At 41.3% G+C, this 17,986-nt stretch overlaps 1 protein-coding gene across 1 annotated transcript in view; it reads right to left on the bottom strand.

Annotated features, from left to right (window-relative positions):
* Window positions 1–6: 6 nt before the first annotated feature.
* Window positions 7–17,986, bottom strand: part of IQGAP2 (IQ motif containing GTPase activating protein 2) — a gene marked incomplete at its 3' end in the record, with an annotated part of 179,566 nt that continues 161,586 nt past the window's right edge. Inside the window, exons 28-35 of the mRNA XM_015426336.1 lie at window positions 15,245–15,347; window positions 14,344–14,485; window positions 6,998–7,085; window positions 3,715–3,927; window positions 2,543–2,703; window positions 1,596–1,736; window positions 1,283–1,391; window positions 7–81 (exon numbers count right to left, since the gene is read on the bottom strand). Of these exons, the coding sequence (XP_015281822.1) occupies window positions 7–81; window positions 1,283–1,391; window positions 1,596–1,736; window positions 2,543–2,703; window positions 3,715–3,927; window positions 6,998–7,085; window positions 14,344–14,485; window positions 15,245–15,347 (1,032 nt within the window). The remainder of the gene's footprint in view (window positions 82–1,282; window positions 1,392–1,595; window positions 1,737–2,542; window positions 2,704–3,714; window positions 3,928–6,997; window positions 7,086–14,343; window positions 14,486–15,244; window positions 15,348–17,986) is intronic.

The raw sequence follows: 17,986 nt of genomic DNA on the forward strand, positions 1-17,986 counted from the left end.
TGTGAGAAGGTTTACATTCACTTTAGCTTTGTCAAACATTTTCATTACAGAGACACCTTCGTACTGCATTTGAAGCAAGTCCTACAATAATGAAGGAAGTAAGTTAAGTACACATCTCCAAGCCTTGTTTTGCACAAGTTTTAAATTAATTTTTTCATACACCACTACACATAAAAGTTGCAAGCAATCCCCTTCCCAAGCAGAGGCAAGACAGTCAATATTTCCAGTTCGAATCTCACGTCAATCATAAACTCAGTAGCAATGCCATCTTAAGCTGAATAACACCCTTCTAAACAAATGGATTTCGGTAGACTTAGAAGGGTGTAATTAGCTTAGGATGGCATTGTAGGTGGCTTGAGGAAAACCTCTTGCTTCAGCTGCTGCCTCCTGCCCCCAATCTTCAATATGTCAAGTTAACAGTAATTTATAGTACTGAAATGATTACTGAGAATATGTGCTCTGAACACTGTAAATACTCTACATGAGTGCACATTTAAGTTGTCCATAACAGCACTGTTTATTTGCAGCATTTAGCTGTCATTCCATGTTCTGCTTCCCTCTCCTGTCACTAAAACTTGAAGACCATTAAGAACTCTATTTCTGCATACATACAACAGAAGACCCAGTGTGGAGAATAGGATTGTTCTAGATAGCTGACCATAGGAAAATGGTTTCCTGCTTTTTAAAAAACTGGAAAGATCTGTCCTTTACTGCTGGAAAAGGGTGGCAGTTGTATTGTCTATGTAAAAATCCCAAAATGGTGAAGTATTGCAGTGTGTGTGGGTGTGTGGAAACACATATTGTAAAGGGCCTTCTCCCCCTCCACATAACCATGTGACATCTAAGGTCTTCTGACTGCCACTTTTTGGTTGTGGCCCCCCCCCACTTAAGGTGGTCCACTTAGCACCTACAACGTGTTACTTTTCCTACAAGGTGGCTTCCACCTTGTAGAAAGGTTTCTCTCAAATGGAGAGGCTAGGGCAGCATCTGTAAGGCCAATTTTTAGCAAGGGATTTTAATGGGGTTCAAATCTGCAGGCATTTTTCTGGGGAGTGGGGGTAAATGGGGTTTTACTGTATTTTGTTTGGAATTTCAATGCCACCTTGAGGCACAAGGGAAAGCCACTGGCAAGCAGCCAGGTACTTTAAATGGGATTTTTTTTGGAAGGAGGATATTTTTCTTCCCACCCTCCATTTCCCATGTAATATTCAGGCTTCATGATTAACTCCTTGCCCGCCCAAGCAATAAAGTGCACCCCGGATCTCATGAAATCAATACTTACCTGAAAATGGAGCTGCACCTTTTCCATTTCCACTCCCAAGAACTTTGCTTTGATATCGAAGTCACCCACTTCTTCACCAGGTGTAATTTCAAACATGACATTCTTAAACCTTAAAACAAAAAAGGTAATCATTTGCATGGGTGAATAGATTTTATGCTAAACCAATTACTGGATTGAGAACTACAAATGTAATTATAAAAATGACAAATGAAGCAGCTACTTAAAATACTTAATCTTGAAAAAGTCAGATTAAAATTAATGCTTAATCCAAGCAAGTGTTTATGCACTTGGGCACACATGATACAAAACTTACTGATTAGGCTGAAGCTCATCAATTCCTAGTATAACCCCCTTTTCGTGTAGCCTCGCTGCTGTGTACTTCAGTGAAATGTTCTTAAGTTTGTTTCCTTTCTCTTCCTCTTTTCCACTTATTTTTATTGACCTCCGTGAATTTCTGCAAAACAAAAGATGGAAGCAGACGTTAGTCTATGAAAAACGGCATGTTTTTCCTTTCACTAAGAAAGGAAAATATAAACAGATGTTACTGGGTTTGGTTTTAGAACAGTTAATAAAGCCTCCTAAATTATATTTTGTAAAAAAGGGCAGCGATATAATCCAGCATCATAAAATTTTGTTGAAACATTTTAATGCATTTCATATTCTTAGTTAAAATGCTGCTCTGTACCTTATATCAATAAGGAAGTTCTATTCATTCATATATTTGCATATATTAATCTAAAAAGGAGAGTTTTAAATAAAAATATGACATTTAGCCATTAGGGCTGTACCCACAGACAGATGATCAGCACAACTAGCTTTCAGGGCCTTTTTTGTAGAAAAAGCCCACCAGGAACTCATTAGCATTATAGACCACACCCAACAGCAGAAATTCATTAGTATATTAGGCCACACCCCTGACAGTACATCTCATTAGCATAATAGGCCACACCCCATGCCTTCTCTTGGCTTGCCCGGGTGCCCCGTGGCTGTGAGGAGCCCGGGCAAGCCAGCCCTTGGAGGGGAGGGGAGGCAGTTTAAACTGCCTTCCCTTGGCTTGGGTGTAGTGGGTGTGGCGAACTCTGAAGCCAGCCGGAACTCCGTTACTGTGCGTTCCTGCCCCAAAATAGCCCTGGCTTTTATCATTTGTGTGGTGATTGACACCTCTGTTGCTGCCACCAACTACTTCAGCTCTAAGTGAAGTAAATAAAATATATAACTAAAAGCTCTACATTTTCATTATACAATTAAAAAAACACTCACTTCCTTGTTAAATTATCTAAACAGGTTTTAATGTAGGTGTTGTAATAATTTATTTGATCTTCATAAAAAGCTTTCTTGGAATTGAGAGCATTCAGTGTCTGTTGGAGTTTCACCAGCTCTGCTTTTCGATGCTGTCGGTATCGTCTCTGATTTCTAATATCCTAAAGTTTTGGGGAAAACAATTATACATTAATAACTTGGTTCTTTTAAAAATCTTGCAAACCATAGTAATAGTTTTACTTAGCTGATCATTCTTATTTAGTTAAACTGGCAAAAGCACAGCTCAAACATATATTGGGAAATCACTCCTTGAGTAGTCTCACAGCCAAATGGAAGAGTTACCAACCTCCAGGTGGTGGCTGGGAGGACAAGTGATGTCCAGGTGACAGAGATCAGTTCACTAGGAGAAAATGGCCACTCTGGAAGGAGGACTCTAGGGCATTATACCCCACTGAAGTCTCTCCACTCCCCAAACCCTGCCCTCCTCAGTTACAACTCCCCCCCCCAAAATTTCCAGGTATTTCCCAACACAGAGCTGGCAACCCTACTAATGGAGTCAAACTAAGGTGTTCAGGAGTAACAGATAAACACACACAGAATTCAATTTTATGGTTTATCTAAGTGAAAACGTTAAAGTGTTGAATAAAGTGTGCATCCAAAACACCTATAGCCAGAGGCTTAACAACCAAAAACAGATGCCAATCCCTGAGTAGTTGCAGTATTTTCCCCTTACCACTGAGCAGCTATAGCATCTACAGCAGAGATTGGAGAGAGGCCTCATAATTAGAGGGTAATGTTTCTAAAACAGACTTGCAGTTTCTACATTTTTTCCACAAGTTAAGCAGTGAAGCTACACCCTACTGGGCCACAGCTCTGACCATTTCTCTTTTCAGTACATTTCACAACTTACTACATCAGTGTACCATACAGAAAATAGGCAGGACTCACTGCCAAAGTTATTAAGTGTACTGTTGAACAAGCAACATACTTGAAAGTTGGAAACAAATGATCTGCATATATTCTCAGAAGATCTATCATTTATTATTAATTGGCCTACCATCATGTATAATTCGTTATTTTCTTTATAACACAAAGTATCGTCATGTTAGCATGAATTTATATTTTGGGTGAAAAGGCTGACATTTGGAGAAATGCAAGAATGTACCAACAACCTTTGCTATTTCATTGATGATTTCCTGGTATTTATTTTCAGATGAAACCAGTCCAGCCTGTTCCAGTGTCCGAAGGTTCCTTTGGATTTTCCTTTTCTTTTGCTCTAATGGTAGCTGCCCTTCTTCAAGAATAGATCTACTGTGTTTCATTTTCTCTGGTGTTTTAGAATCCAAAATTACACGTTTTTCTACTATTTTTAAGTGTTCAGCTTCCTGAAAGAAAAAGTAATTTACATATTAGTACAAACAACCAAGTATACTGATTATGAATTACAAACACGGGAGTTACAACATCCCTGCATGGGTCTGCAAAGCTTTTGAGTGGAGATCACCCAACTTGGCTTGCACATGTGACTTTTTTCTGCTGCACGTACATACATATCCAACAACTGCTGCATGTACACACATATCCAACAACTACAGTGGTGGCTAAACCCGGTGTGCTACAAGTCAGATCCCCAATATGTGACAGTGCTGTTCTTGGACACTACAGTGTGAGTTTGCCACTGCTTAGTGTATCAGGGAGCATGCAGCAGCTTCTGTTGAAGTGTGGCCACAACTTCCCTCTTGTGGCATGCATGCTAGCAAACTGACCACCTATGACTTATTTAATTTCCTACCCATTTTTTTTCTTGAAAAGTTTTAAGGGAAGAAAGCTCTTTAGGCAACTTATTCATTACTAAAACGTTCTTGCAGAATTCTTCCTAATTCCTAGCCCAAAGCTCTCCCTCTAATTGAAATCCTTTGCTTCCTGTTCTATTCTCAGAGGATACGATGAACAACTGTTCCTATCACTCTGACATATTTAAATATAGAAAAATGGTCAGCGTGTTCTACCTTAGTCATATGTGGTGGGTGTGCACTGTCACAGTACATCAGGAGACTGGAAAAATAGTACGTCAAACATCACAACTGAGTGTTGCAGTAACAGATTTCTCGATAACCAGAAGAATTTGTACTGAGACATTATTAAATAACTTTCTCATGTTAGAAGCTGGAATTCCTCCACTGCCCAAACATGAACATATGGTATAAACTAGTCTAAGAGGGCAATCTTCCAGACTCTTTACACCAATTAGATAATCAAGAGAGGCAATTAAGTCAGAAACATTTATTTCCCCCCCATAGTTTTGCAACATGAATCCTTTTGGGAAAAATGTAACTGTAAATTCATACCATCTGAATTTGGTAATTTTGAATCTTTATGTTCTGCTATAGTCCGCATGGATTTTGTTCTCATGAACATGCGGCTGCAATCTTTATCTCCTCTTTATCGGTTTACCCCTTTGTATTATATTTCCATATATAAATGTGTTTTAGTAAAATTAAAATATTTCTTAAATAAAAACTACTAATTGAAAAAAATCTCTCTTAGCTGTCTTTTCTTCAGGCTAAACATGCCTAACTTATTCCCACACAAGTTCCACCATTTCCTAGATGTTTCCTTATACTAGATAAACACATGAAAAGAAAACACATCACCAAACTGTTGTCAACTACTACTAGCACTTTATGGTTGAACTGTTTTAATTGTAATTCATGTTTTTAATGTAATTTATTTATTCTATGTAATTTCAGGTTTTTATGTAAGCCACCCTGAGCCAGCTTTGGCTGGGAGGGCAGGGTACAAATCCAATAAATAAATAAATAAAATAAATAAATTATCCACCAACGGTTAGTGAAGTATCAACTCAAGATTTTAAAGACAGGAATACAAGTAATATATAGGAAGAATCTACAATCTGAATGTTTCAGGACTCTTTTTTTTTTTTTTAATACCCCTTGGCTTTACAACCTACTTCTAAGTGCACCTTAAAAGTCCCACATAAATCACTAAAATCAAAGACAACGTTATACAATAAAACAAGGCTATGGATCTGAAAGTATCCTTAAAAGCTGTTTACAAGGATTACCTTTGCAAGTGAGTTATTCAGGAATAAAATTATCAACAGCCAGTGTGAAAAACAGACAAGAGTGTCAGACTACATCCTGTTAGCCAAATAGCGATTAGAGTGTCATACTGCAATGTAGAAGATTTGGATTCAAATCCCTAGTATGCCATGCAGGTGTCTCTCAGCCTTGCCTACTTTCCAGAGCAATGTTCCCGCTAAGCTGTGGAGTCCTGTGAGCAAAAATTCTACTTTGTGAGCTACTGGCATTCAAGTGGGTGAGCGAGCAATTTGACTGCCACATAAATTAGTTTGCTCTGGAGCCATCCTTCCTGAGCGAAGACAAAAATGTGTGACGTGGAGGCTAAAAAACTGTGAGCTAGCTCACACTAACTCAGCTTAGAGGGAACACTGTTCCAGAGTTGTTGTGAGGATAAAAGGAGCAAAGCCATATACACCACTCTGACCTCCTTGGTGAAATATGGAAAATCTCCCAATGTCTTCAATTATTTCAAATAAGCAGTCGACAGAAACCTCTGGTGGCAGTGCTAGGGCCCTACGGTTACTCTTCCCGCCGTGCCCTGGGCTTGTGCCTCAGGAAAGCCACTATCTCCCAGGAACACAGTGTGGGAATGGGGAGAGGGTCATAACCTGCCTTACCCTAATTACTATTTATTTAAGGCAACTAAAGATCAAGAGACCCAAACACTGGACCACCACTCCTCCAGTTCAGTTATATCCTAACACAGCTATCTCTCCAGAATCTATCTCACAAGATTGTTTATAATGATAAAAATGGGAGTGAGGGGAAGAGACACGCATGCCACACCAGCTCTTTGAATGAAAAGAAGTGATTATAGGGTTCATAGGGTTGCGATGGCCCTCCTAGCAACCAGCAGGGAATGTGGACTCTTATCAGGAGAAAGAGGAAAGCCCAGGCCATGTCGTTGGCATTGCATAGGAAGTGATGTCATCATGCTGCAGCACTGATGCAATGCTCTGATATTTGGGCAAAACCCTATGGCAAAAATGGCTTCCAGCATAGAGTTTTTGCCCAAATACCAGAGTATCGCCTGGATGTTGCTGGTCTGATGACATCACTTCTTGTGCGATGCCGGCAATGTGGACTGGGCTTTCCTGTTTCTCCTAATAACTTCTTCCGCTGACCAGCTGATCAGCAGCTGCGGGGTGGACCCCTGCCTCCACCAGGGGTTCTGACAACTCTAGTTGTTCACTGAAAGGGAAAGGGATAGCTCTGTTATGTAAAAATGTAGCTTTCACAGGGCTCTCTCTGGATGACATAATCAAATTGAAACATTTAAAGGAGAAAGAAAACAGAGAACCATTACCAGTGCTATAGTCTTACTCTATCTAGGCACAAAAAGATTAGTTACCTGATGTTCAGATGCAGGCGTTTCCAAGATTTTTGCAAGGGTCTCTCCTGGCTGAGCTCGTATCACATCGACAATAAGCCTTTTGGTTCTGAATGGAGAAATAAATTCTTTCTTAGAACACTTTTTATGTCACAGAAGATGACAGTCTCTAGCAGTTACGTACAAATTCGAAAGATCTCTTTGACAGTATTGTTCAATATATACATTCATATAGATCCCTCACTCTGTATTATTCTACATGTATATTCATAAAGCAGATACCTGCATATGTGTATCTGTATACACAGACAATCTGTTTTACTAATGGAAGTATTAAAACTATAATCAATTAACCCAACAGATTCTATAAGGGGCTATGCTAGACCAGCAGAGTATTTCTTTTATTTATTTATCAGATTTATACCCTGCTCTCTCAGCCGAGGCCGGCTCAGGGCGGTTTACATAAAAAGAATACAATTCATCAATACAAATTTAAACAATTCTAAAATCATCGAAAAACATTCCGATATTATAAAGGTGCTACAGATGTTAGATAATACTGATAATAACCATGTTATTACACGATGGCAGCAATCAGTCAATAATGTATTCTGGTGATCAGCCCATAGATCTAATCCCTTATGCGGCTGGCACAGGCTGTTGTTAATGGATCCAGGGGGACAGGGTTCTCTATCTTTCAGCTATTGGTGGCAGTTCCTTAACTGAAAGCCTGGTAGAAGAGCTCTGTCTTGCAGGCCCTGCGGAACTGCATAAGGTCCTGCAGGGCCCTGATCTCTTCTGGGAGCTCATTCCACCAGAGCGGAGCCACCACTGAGAAAGCCCTGGTCCTGGTTACAGCCAACCTGGCATCCTTAAGGCCAGGGAGGGCCAGTCGATTTTGCGACCCTGATCGCAGTGCTCTCTGGGGAGCATGTGGGGAAAGGCCTCAGGTATGTAGGCCCCTAACTGTAAAGGGCTTTAAAGGTAAGCACCAGCACCTTGAAGCTAATTTGGTATGCTATTGGGAGCCAGCGCAATGCTTTGAGCACAGGCTGAATGTGCTCCTGTGTTGGGAGGCCCATTTGAAGCCTGGCTGCAGCATTTTGCACTAGCTGTAGCTTCCGGATTTGCGACAAGGGCAGCCCCATGTAGAGAGTATTATAGTAGTCCAATCTTGAGGTGACCATCATATGGATCACTGTTGCCAAGTTGTTGTGTTCAAGGAAGGGAACCAGCTGCCTGATCAGCTGAAGATGATAAAAGGCTGACTTGGCAGTGGCTGCTACCTGGGCCTCCATTGTTAAGGAGGCATCCAGGAGCACTCCCAAGCTCCTGACGCTGGCACCAACAGAGCCCCATCGAAAGTCGGGAGTGAGATCCCTACCCTCAGTCCACCCCAGCTCAGGCACAGGACCTCTATCTTCATCGGATTCAATTTCAGTCAGCTCAGTGTAAGCCATCCAAACACGATTTGTTATGCCTAGTCCAGATCTTCTGGTTTAGAGTCAGACTGGCCGTCCAACAATAGAGAGAGCTGGGTGACATCTGCCTACTGTTGACATCTCACCCCATGCCTCCATGCAATCTGGGCAAGGGGGCACATATAGGTATTAAATAGTATTGGGGACAGCACCACCCCTTGGGGCACTCCATAATCTAGTGGGTGCCTTTGGGATAGCTGTTCTCCAACTGCCACCCTTTGTCCCCAGCCTTGGAGAAAGGAGACGAGCCATTGCAAGGCAGGCCCCTGGACTCCAGTGTCGGCGAGGTGGTGGATCAGTGGCTGATGGTCGACCATGACAAACGCAGCTGACAGGTCCAACAACAACAGCACTTGCAACCCACTTTTGGGGCCTCCTGACCCACAGCTTGGGAGACACTGGCCTAGACTGTAGCTTACTTCCAGCTTAAACACATGTAGGGTTGATTGGAATGACTTGCACTAAACACTGTTTCACAGAATCTATTTTTGAAAACCTCCTGTGAACACAAGGACTCGGTGTTTACACAGCAATAAACTATCCCATGCTGGGAAGCTTGTCCCTTGTTTTCTTTTTTCCTTTCTTCCCAGGCTCTGTAGTATAGTCATTTTTACTTGAGTCTGCCCCCCCTCCACATTACGCAGAACCCAGTTCTCAAAGTTCTCTGTATCTTCCTAAACAGACCCTCTTGTGGAGATCCATTTGCATCATATTCCATAATAGCATAATGTTCCAAAATCACTTTTATAATCAGGCCAAGACACGTTATTTCAAAAAATTTACAGATTTAGCTGTCTGCCATCTCTTTGTCTTGCATTATTTCCCCATTTTAGGTGTTTTGGATATGCACTACAGGTCAGTACCAGTACACTTATTTTGCATACAGACGTTCCCAGTTACAATCCCTAGAACTGTAGATAACGGCTTTGAAAAGTGCTGTGAGCACTTTCAGTAGAACTGTGACTTAAATGATACAACTGAACAAAGTATTCTAGAAGCAGCACAAGAACAACCTCACACCCCCAACGAACCAGGTGGAAAATGGATGAGCAGTTTGAGACTTGATAAGGAACTGACAAGACTATCTCAAAGTGTCTTAGCCAAGCTCTCAGAAACATTCCAGCCAAAGAACCATTTCTATGTGTCTGGATCAGAATACTGGCCCCAGTCTTCACAGATGCTGAAGAAAAAATGGGCATGAGTGGGGGTAGGGCAAGGAGAGACGCACACTGTTCATTTCCCATTTGTGGGATTTTGCTTTGTTGAATTTCATGAATCAAATCTCCAGAAGTGGAAAGGGACTGAAACCTAAACAGAATGTAACTGCAAGAACTGTTCTTTCCTACTAACATTTGATTTGTACAGAATAAAATAATGCCAACTCTGGCACATTAAGCAACACACTTAGAATTGGCAACTTCTTACAAAACATATCCTCAGCGAGTCTGAAACTTCTGTTTTCTCACTGGCTGAGATTATGAATGTTAATGAAGAATGGAATTTGGCTCCAGAATTAAGCTTCGTGCGTTGATAAGTATACTCGAAGTATGGAAACAAGAAAATATTTACCTAGGAATCTCAACAGTCAAGACTAGTTATTACAAGCAAGCTGTAAGCTTCTAATTGCTGACATTGTTTAGCTGGCTGACAAGATTTATTGAACCGGGAGACTTGCAGCCAATATGATTCTTATCAATGGAGCTATGATTTTGGAATTTAGAAACTGTAGTTTTTGTTTAGGATTTTATCTTCTGTATGGTAGTGGAATTTAAGCTTTGTATTGGAGTTTGTGTGTATATCTATCTATCTATCTATCTATCTATCTATCTATCTATCTATCTATCTAAAATTCAGCAAATAATCAACACAAGAAATTTGTTTTTCAAAGATATTAGTTAATCAACCTATAGATTTGTATACTAATATACATTTAACATTGATTATACCATTTCTATCAAATTGATTTATAAAGTAGTTTTCATTTTTGTTTCATAATATATGCTGTGTTCCCTTGTATTTGCTTTATATTTTATGGCCTAGGACATTTATAGCTGTGAAATACGGACATTGAGGAACTTAGACCAGGGGTCCCCACAGTGCCCACCCACGGGTGCAATGGTGCCTGCCAGCACCTTTCCTAGCACCCATTAACTCTTTTTGGAAAATGGGTATTTATTTATTTATTTATACTTTCAGCTTGTATCCCGCTCGAACCCCGAGGGGTCTCTGAGCGGCTTACACAATTATTTGTTCCCTAACTAAGGCCACAATCATGGGGGGGGGTGACTTCCTACCAGCACCTGGCAGCGGGGCCTATTCATTGCTGATGTCTGGCTTTCTTCGGCGGCTTCAGACGGCGCTCTCCTTCCGTGTCCCGGGGCAGATCTTCTTCCGATTCCGTGGCTCCTTCTCTTGGCGGGGCTCCTCCCGGTGCGCGGCCCACGGCTGCCGCAGCTCCGACTATTGTCCTTTCCGGCTCCGTCGCGCTACACCGCCGTGCTGCCGCACCTCCGTGGCTCCGCCCCGCCGGACTCACACCGCACTTGCCAGACACTCCTCAGCCGCTCCAACACTCCACTCCGCCATTACTGTTCTATCACCACTGCCGCCGCCGTTGCCTCCGCTGCACACCCCACTAATGGGGAGGTGCACCCTGCCACCTAGGGCAGGTACCCATTTATCTACTTGCTTTAGATGTTAATGTTTTCGAACCACTGGGTAGGGCCAGTGGGGGCTTTTGCCCAGCAGGTTTTCTCATTAGCCACTAGATATTTGATTGTGCAGATTTTTAAAATGTTGCTTTGGCAGCAGCTGCCACTACAGCACAAGGATTTTACTGTGTGACTGAAGGTAAGCTCTCTGTGTGTGGAAAAAACCCTTAAAATGTTCATTTTAAAAAGTCATTATGTTGAATAGAGATTCTGCTTGAAATGGTGATGGTATTAGAATTATGAAAAACCTCACTCCATTTTGCATTTGGCTCCTCCGCTTGCGGCAGCCATTTTATGGTCATACCCTGTGTCAGAATTTCAAAGGTACCCACAGGCTCAAAAAGGTTGGGGACTCCTGAACTAGAGTTATAACCCAATTCTCCCTCTGACTGTTGTGGAAATATTCTATCCTGTAGCTGATGCTCTGTGGCAATATTAAGCTGCACTAGCAGCCACTGGCATGGGACTTTGAGAGAAATGGAGAAGGAGAGCACTAGAGACGTTAGAACTGGAAAATTATTAAAGAATGAACTTTGGGTGTGGGGGATTTTAATTTTTAAGAGAGCAAGTGGTACTGCTACATAGTTCTGTTGCCTCTGCTTGTACCAAATCATAGAAAATGGCAGTACAGGGTGAATGTGCAAGTGTTAAGTTAGTTATGGCCACATTTACCCAGAGCATATGTGCCTATTTTAAAAAAGGCCACAGAAACACTCTGTTTCCTTCTAGCAAAGCAAAATCCAAGACAGATGTTTCCTTCTGCTTCCTGTAATGCCTAATCTATATCCTGAAGTTCAGCTTCTATTTTGTAAAGCCTTATCAGAGAACGGTTACTGAGTGTTCTTACTGCAGTTTTTTAAAGAGAATATGCTCAGAAAAATCCCTTTAACTCCATACAGCATTTTGTGGTATCAGCAGCATGCAGTGTAATTATAGTAGATAAAAAGCAAGGCGCTGAAGTTGTTGCAGAACAGTAAATAGGGTTTGGTTTTGTATGTCAGTAGGGAAGAGATTAACCAGTAAAGAAGTTACATACTTAGGAGGAAATTCTACTGATGTTAATCTACACCTTTGCATGTTGAAGTCCAGGACCTTAATTTCTGAGCGGAGCATTTGTCTCCAATTAAGAAATACTATGAGAATTGACGATTGACAAAGTAATATGCTACACGTAAAATTTTTTTAGTATTCTTAGGTAAAAGAAAATGTTTTCTCTATAACAAGTCAAGCATCAGGTATGTTACCACACTGTGTTCTGACCTACATATCATCCTGAAACCTATCCCATTTGCTGAAACACAGGCATTAGTAAAGAAGTTAAAGAACCCTCCTTAGTCACTCCCGATTCTGGTTCTTCCTAATGTTGTAGCAACCTATGATGCTGAAGCCATCTTCAAGACAGATGTGTTAACAATGTAGTTTTGCTGTTTCATCTGCCATAACTATTGTATTTACGGAAGATGACTCCGAATGTAAGGACCCCCCCATGTTATAAAAAATGGTATTTTTGTTATTCTATATACTTGTATACAAATGTAAGACCACCCCTTCTTTTTTCTTGGTGGCACACATGAAAAAGAAAAACGAGTCTTCCTTTGGGTAAATACAACATTTTTGCATGCTTTTGTTGCTCTTAGGCTATAATCTTGTGCATGCTTATTGGACAGGAAGTACGACTGAACCCGACCAAGCTTTTCACACCTCTTCACAAAGAAGCACAAGACAACTGAGCAGGATCAAAACTTACATCCCTGTTGCAAACATTTGGCATATCATTAAGTGGACAAAGAGCTGCGATTCCTAAGAACTTTGATAAGCAGGGCGTACATGCTAGATATAGTATCTGTTGTAGTAGCAGCTTCATGACAGCAACGCGATATATGAAGACTGAGTTACCTGGCAGTTGTACTGCTGCTGCCCTCTCCCTGACCTTAGCTACCCTTTGCAGCCCCAGCACACGACCAGGTGAGTTGGTGGAGCGGTGTGCTTTTAACCCCCTGGCGGCCCCTCCTCCTCCGGGCCCAGTTCAGGCTTCACCATAGGCCAACCTGGAAGGGGGAGGGCCAGGTTTTCCTACCATTGCCTGCCGCCAGTGCTCCCTCCAAGCTGAGTTAGTGTGAGCTAGCTCACAGTTTTTTAGCTTCCGGCTCACACATTTTTGTCTTCGCTCAGGAAGGAGGGCTCCAGAGCAAACTAATTGATGCAGTAGCCAAATCGCTCACTCACCACTTGAATGCCAGTAGCTCATGGAGTAGAATTTTTGCTCACAAGACTCCACAGCTTAGAGGGAACATTGCCTGCCGCCTGTGCAGCCAGCCCCACCAGGACATGCCAACCATGGCACCGTCACCCCATTGGCTCTCCCGTCCACATGAGACCATAAATGGGACCTGCAGGTGAGTCGGGGCCAGTGTTCCCTCTAAGCTGAGTTAGTGTGAGCTAGCTCACAGTTTTTTAGCCTCCGGCTCACACATTTTAGTCTTAGCTCAGGAAAGATGGCTCCAGAGAGCAAACTAATTTATGCAGTAGTCAAATCACTTGCTCACAACTTTAATGCCAGTAGCTCACAAAGTAGAATTTTTGCTCACAAGACTCCACAGCTTAGAGGGAGCATTGTTTGGGGCCCCCATTTTCAGTTGCTGAAATCCATGATTATCTGGCTGACATTTATCAGGTACCTGCCACATATCAAATTTGATTAGTAACTTCTCACTACCACTCCCTTTCATTTTTCTATCTTATTTCTTCTTAGTAAGGATATTTCTATGTCTGCAATTTTATCTTTGCATGTTTCATTATTTTTATCTAAACTGATTTAGACTACGAGGAGTGTTTTGCCATGGACTAAATTCTAGTAGACTACTAATTCTTCACTGTTACCACTGCGTGAGCTACGCAATGTTTGAAATTTAGTTAAGCATAGGTATACGGTCAGTTACCAAAACCCAAACCAGTTACCAAAACCCAAACCAGCAATCCTTTCAGATTGAAAACACTGTTGCAAATACACAGAAATTTACATGAAGCCAACAGCTAAGTACAAAATAACCTCTTGAGCAGATTTCTGGATAGGCAGGACATAAATGTACTAAAACAAACAGCAAATTAAGCACAGGAGTGGTTAAATTAGTAAATGTTACCCTATTTGAATTTTCAGTTTTATAAATATACATACTTCATCATCAGGCCTTTGATGTCCTGTTCTTCACCTTCCCGTAAATCATATTTCCTGGTCAGTGAAAGAGAAATTTCTGTCTTTACAAGCTGACTTAATGTGTTCTCTTTGTTAGGGTCATTGGGATCAACAGCTCCTTCCCCTGCAAAAGGGGGAAAGAACAATGTTAAAACTGTTAGTCTTCATACCTGTATCTGTAAAATATAATGTCAGAAAAGAGCATATACAAGAATTAGATCCAAAATGTGCCATTCTGCTGCTGTAGCAATGCTTACTTCAGTGCAGGAGAGCTGTGTGTACATTTTCGGCTGATTCCCTGCTCCCACTTCAGACCCCATACTTTGCACACATCCTCTAACCCCCAGGAGCAGAATATCACGAAAGGGGTTCAGTGCATTGCAGGGTGTGTGCATGCATGTGCAGGAGAGTTCCATTTGGAAAGCTTTGAACCACTCCCAGCAATTTGAACCACTCCCAAATATGGATCTAACCCAGTGTATTTTCCCATGGGTTGTATATATTCAGCACATTAAAACAATAACAGCAAAAAGACAGAAATTCTTTATGCAGGCTTGCACACAGCTGCACAATTTGTATAACTTATGCTGCTTCTGCTAATCATGGGGAGTGACAAGGAGATGCAGGGCACTGGAGTACCATCCCAACTGCAAGAAATCCTCACGTTCATTAGCAATTTAAGATTTTGCCCACACTGCAAACTACTTTAATCAAATGATTATAGCAATAAAAGCTGGAATGTAACATAAAAAGTACAACACTGTACTTCGGTACAAACAGAGGGAACTCTAGATTGCACACTGCCCTGACTTTATTTCTTTTATACCTAGGTAAAAGTTAGGTCAACTTGATATTCCAAATTTCTTTTGTTTTAGGAGCTTACCAAGGAAAGTCTCCACATCAGGAACTTCCCCCAGCCCTGTCAGAAGTTCATTTAAGATGTCATTTGGATCGGGAGCGATGGCATCCTGGTGCTCCAGCAATAACTGTAAAAGAGATCGTTCCAACAAACACTGTTTTTTTTTTAAATTGGACAATTTCCAGATGCCAGGATCTACTCATAAATACACCATCACAGAATTGTAAGAAACACTGAAATAAGGATTGCAGGAGGTATCACAGGGAACAAACGGTGGTTATCTCTCTTGAGGGAAAAGTACAACATTCATTAGTTGTTGGAATAAAAATTAACCCCATTTCACATGTGCCTAGGCTTGCCAAGTCCCCCCGGGGGGCGGGGAAACCCCCGTCCCAGAGGCCCGTTCCTTGCTGCTGGCAGATCGGGCCCTGGGGGGAACGCCACTCTGACGTGCACGTCGCCCGGAAGTGACGTGGGCACGCCGGGCACGGGGGCACGGTCATCTGAGGGAAAACTCTATGGTTTTCCCTCGGATGGTCGTGGCCCCGCCCCCAGCGTGCCCGCATCACTTCCGGGCAACGTGGATGCGGCGCGTGCACCAGCCACCAGCCAGGAGTCCCCCGCTGCGGCTGAATTCACACTTGGCAACCCTACATGTGCCAAAGTAAACAAATCTCCTGAATCACACTGACACTTAAAAATGAACCATTTTCTTCAATATCCTGTGCAGTAAAAGCTCTAAACATGGTTTGAAGCTACAAGGCAGGAAGTATTCAAACTAAAGCAGGGAAAGATCATATAAATCTGCAAACTGCTCACAATTTTATAACCATCGTTATAAAGCACCAGCATTAGTTCTCTCTTAGCTTAAAATCTCACTTGCAAAATAAGTCTAACTTAAAAAAAAAACAAGCAAGCAAAAATGTCCAGCTGTTGTCAGTGCCTATCCCTCCCTCAATCAAGGAATCGCCATCAAAGAGAATTTTTGAAAGGTGTATTTACAAAAGCTTTCAAAATCCAGTTTCAGGAACAGTGACATAGTGAATTACATCCACTTACAAAAGAACTTTGACACAAAATTAATGTAAATTATAATGTTTTAAAACTAGCTCCTTGCATCTACTTTGCAGGACACTTGAAAAGAGGGAATTATCTTAATGCTTGACTTATTTCAACTCTGCAAAAGCTACCACTCCTACATTCTGTCTTTTCACCAAGCAGAGTTGCTAATGGATTTTATATTTGGTCTTTGGGAGGCTACCACATTTTTCATTCTGAAAGCTATAGTATTGTCCACAAAAAGTGACAAATTTAAGTCAGCCTCTTGAGATTCTGCAAGATTCTGTAAACTAACAGTTGCAGATATTTCAGACATTTCAACTTTCCACAAACCAAGTGATAAACCTTCCAAACTCAGAAATACATTTACAGTAGTCAAGGAAAGACAAGGCAAGTATGATTTGAATTTTCATTTGTAAAGAGAGGCAGAACAATGATTTAGTAAAATCTAGAAGAAGCTCTGTTAACTTGCCTGTTATTGATTGTGCTTTTCTACAGCTAACAACTTATAGTCCATTGTCACAGAAATACAGATCCTTTAATTAACACAATTTAATCTGCAGCAGGGTATCTCTGCCAATAAATGGTTTAGCAGGGTAATAAAAGAAGACTGTTCCAAATATATGCTAATTCACAGGTAAGTGTAAAGAATGTGGTCAGAGTTGTGGATTTCCTGGAATTAGTTTTCCAGTTCCTAGACCAAGCAGACAGAGATTGCAGGTACTTGTGCTGATCCAAAAGAAAGAGCCAAATAAACAAACAAAAAGTTGTGCAAAACTACGTAAAACAGCATGGAAGCTTCGGAGCTCTTCATGAGGATGGTTGTTAGAAAGCAAAGTGATGGCAAGTGTGGTTGCACATGAAAGCTTATACCCAGAATAAAATTTTGTTGCTCTTCAATTCAATTCAATTACCTTTATTGGCACTGACATTAAAAAGAGTAATATACAAAAGATAAGATAAAGAACCAAAGAGGGAAAAAAAGCATTCTAGGATAGTCTAAAATCAATGTAAAATAGTCTTAATTTCATATCTCCTGAAAACAAGTTCTGTATTACAATACTGTACTACGAATAAAAAGAGCAGTCTGCAAGAACTCTACCACAAAAACGGTTATATTTTCATCATTGCTGTTTAGCAAATAAAGCAATTTGTGTGAGTTAGGAAGCTCTCTGATACCACCAAGTAATGACGATAAAATGCAGAATCGAATACTGGCATAGTAATGGCATTCCAATAACACGTGAGACCCCGTTTCAATTGACCCGCTTGCACAGGGGCATAGTCTATTTAAAAAAGTGATACTATTAAACCTCCCAGTTAAGATCACTGAAGGGAGAGCATTGAACCTGGCAAGTGAAAAGGTTCTACGTAATGCTGGAGTCTGAAGTTGGTGAATATATCTAGCAGGATGACTCATAGTGGGCAATATCCCATGACTTAAGAGGGGAGCATGTCTTATTAGCTGCGTTGTACAGTTCAAATAGCTCTGCCTCAAATAGCATGTCCCTTATTGTTTGCATTGCCTCTAATTCAGAAAGCAAGAGTAAAGATTCAAAAGGGATATTCAGTGTTCGTAATTTATTTTCAATAATAACCAACCAAGGGGAGTAGTTGGATTCAGTCAAAAGTTGGAAGCAGTAACCAGAGGTATTAGGGTTGCCAACCCCCCCCCCCCGGTTTGCCAGGGGGCCCCCGTTTTTTGTG

This window comes from Gekko japonicus, unplaced genomic scaffold (genome assembly GCF_001447785.1).
Source record: "Gekko japonicus isolate JY-2015 unplaced genomic scaffold, Gekko_japonicus_V1.1 scaffold657, whole genome shotgun sequence".
Taxonomy (NCBI): domain Eukaryota; kingdom Metazoa; phylum Chordata; class Lepidosauria; order Squamata; family Gekkonidae; genus Gekko; species Gekko japonicus.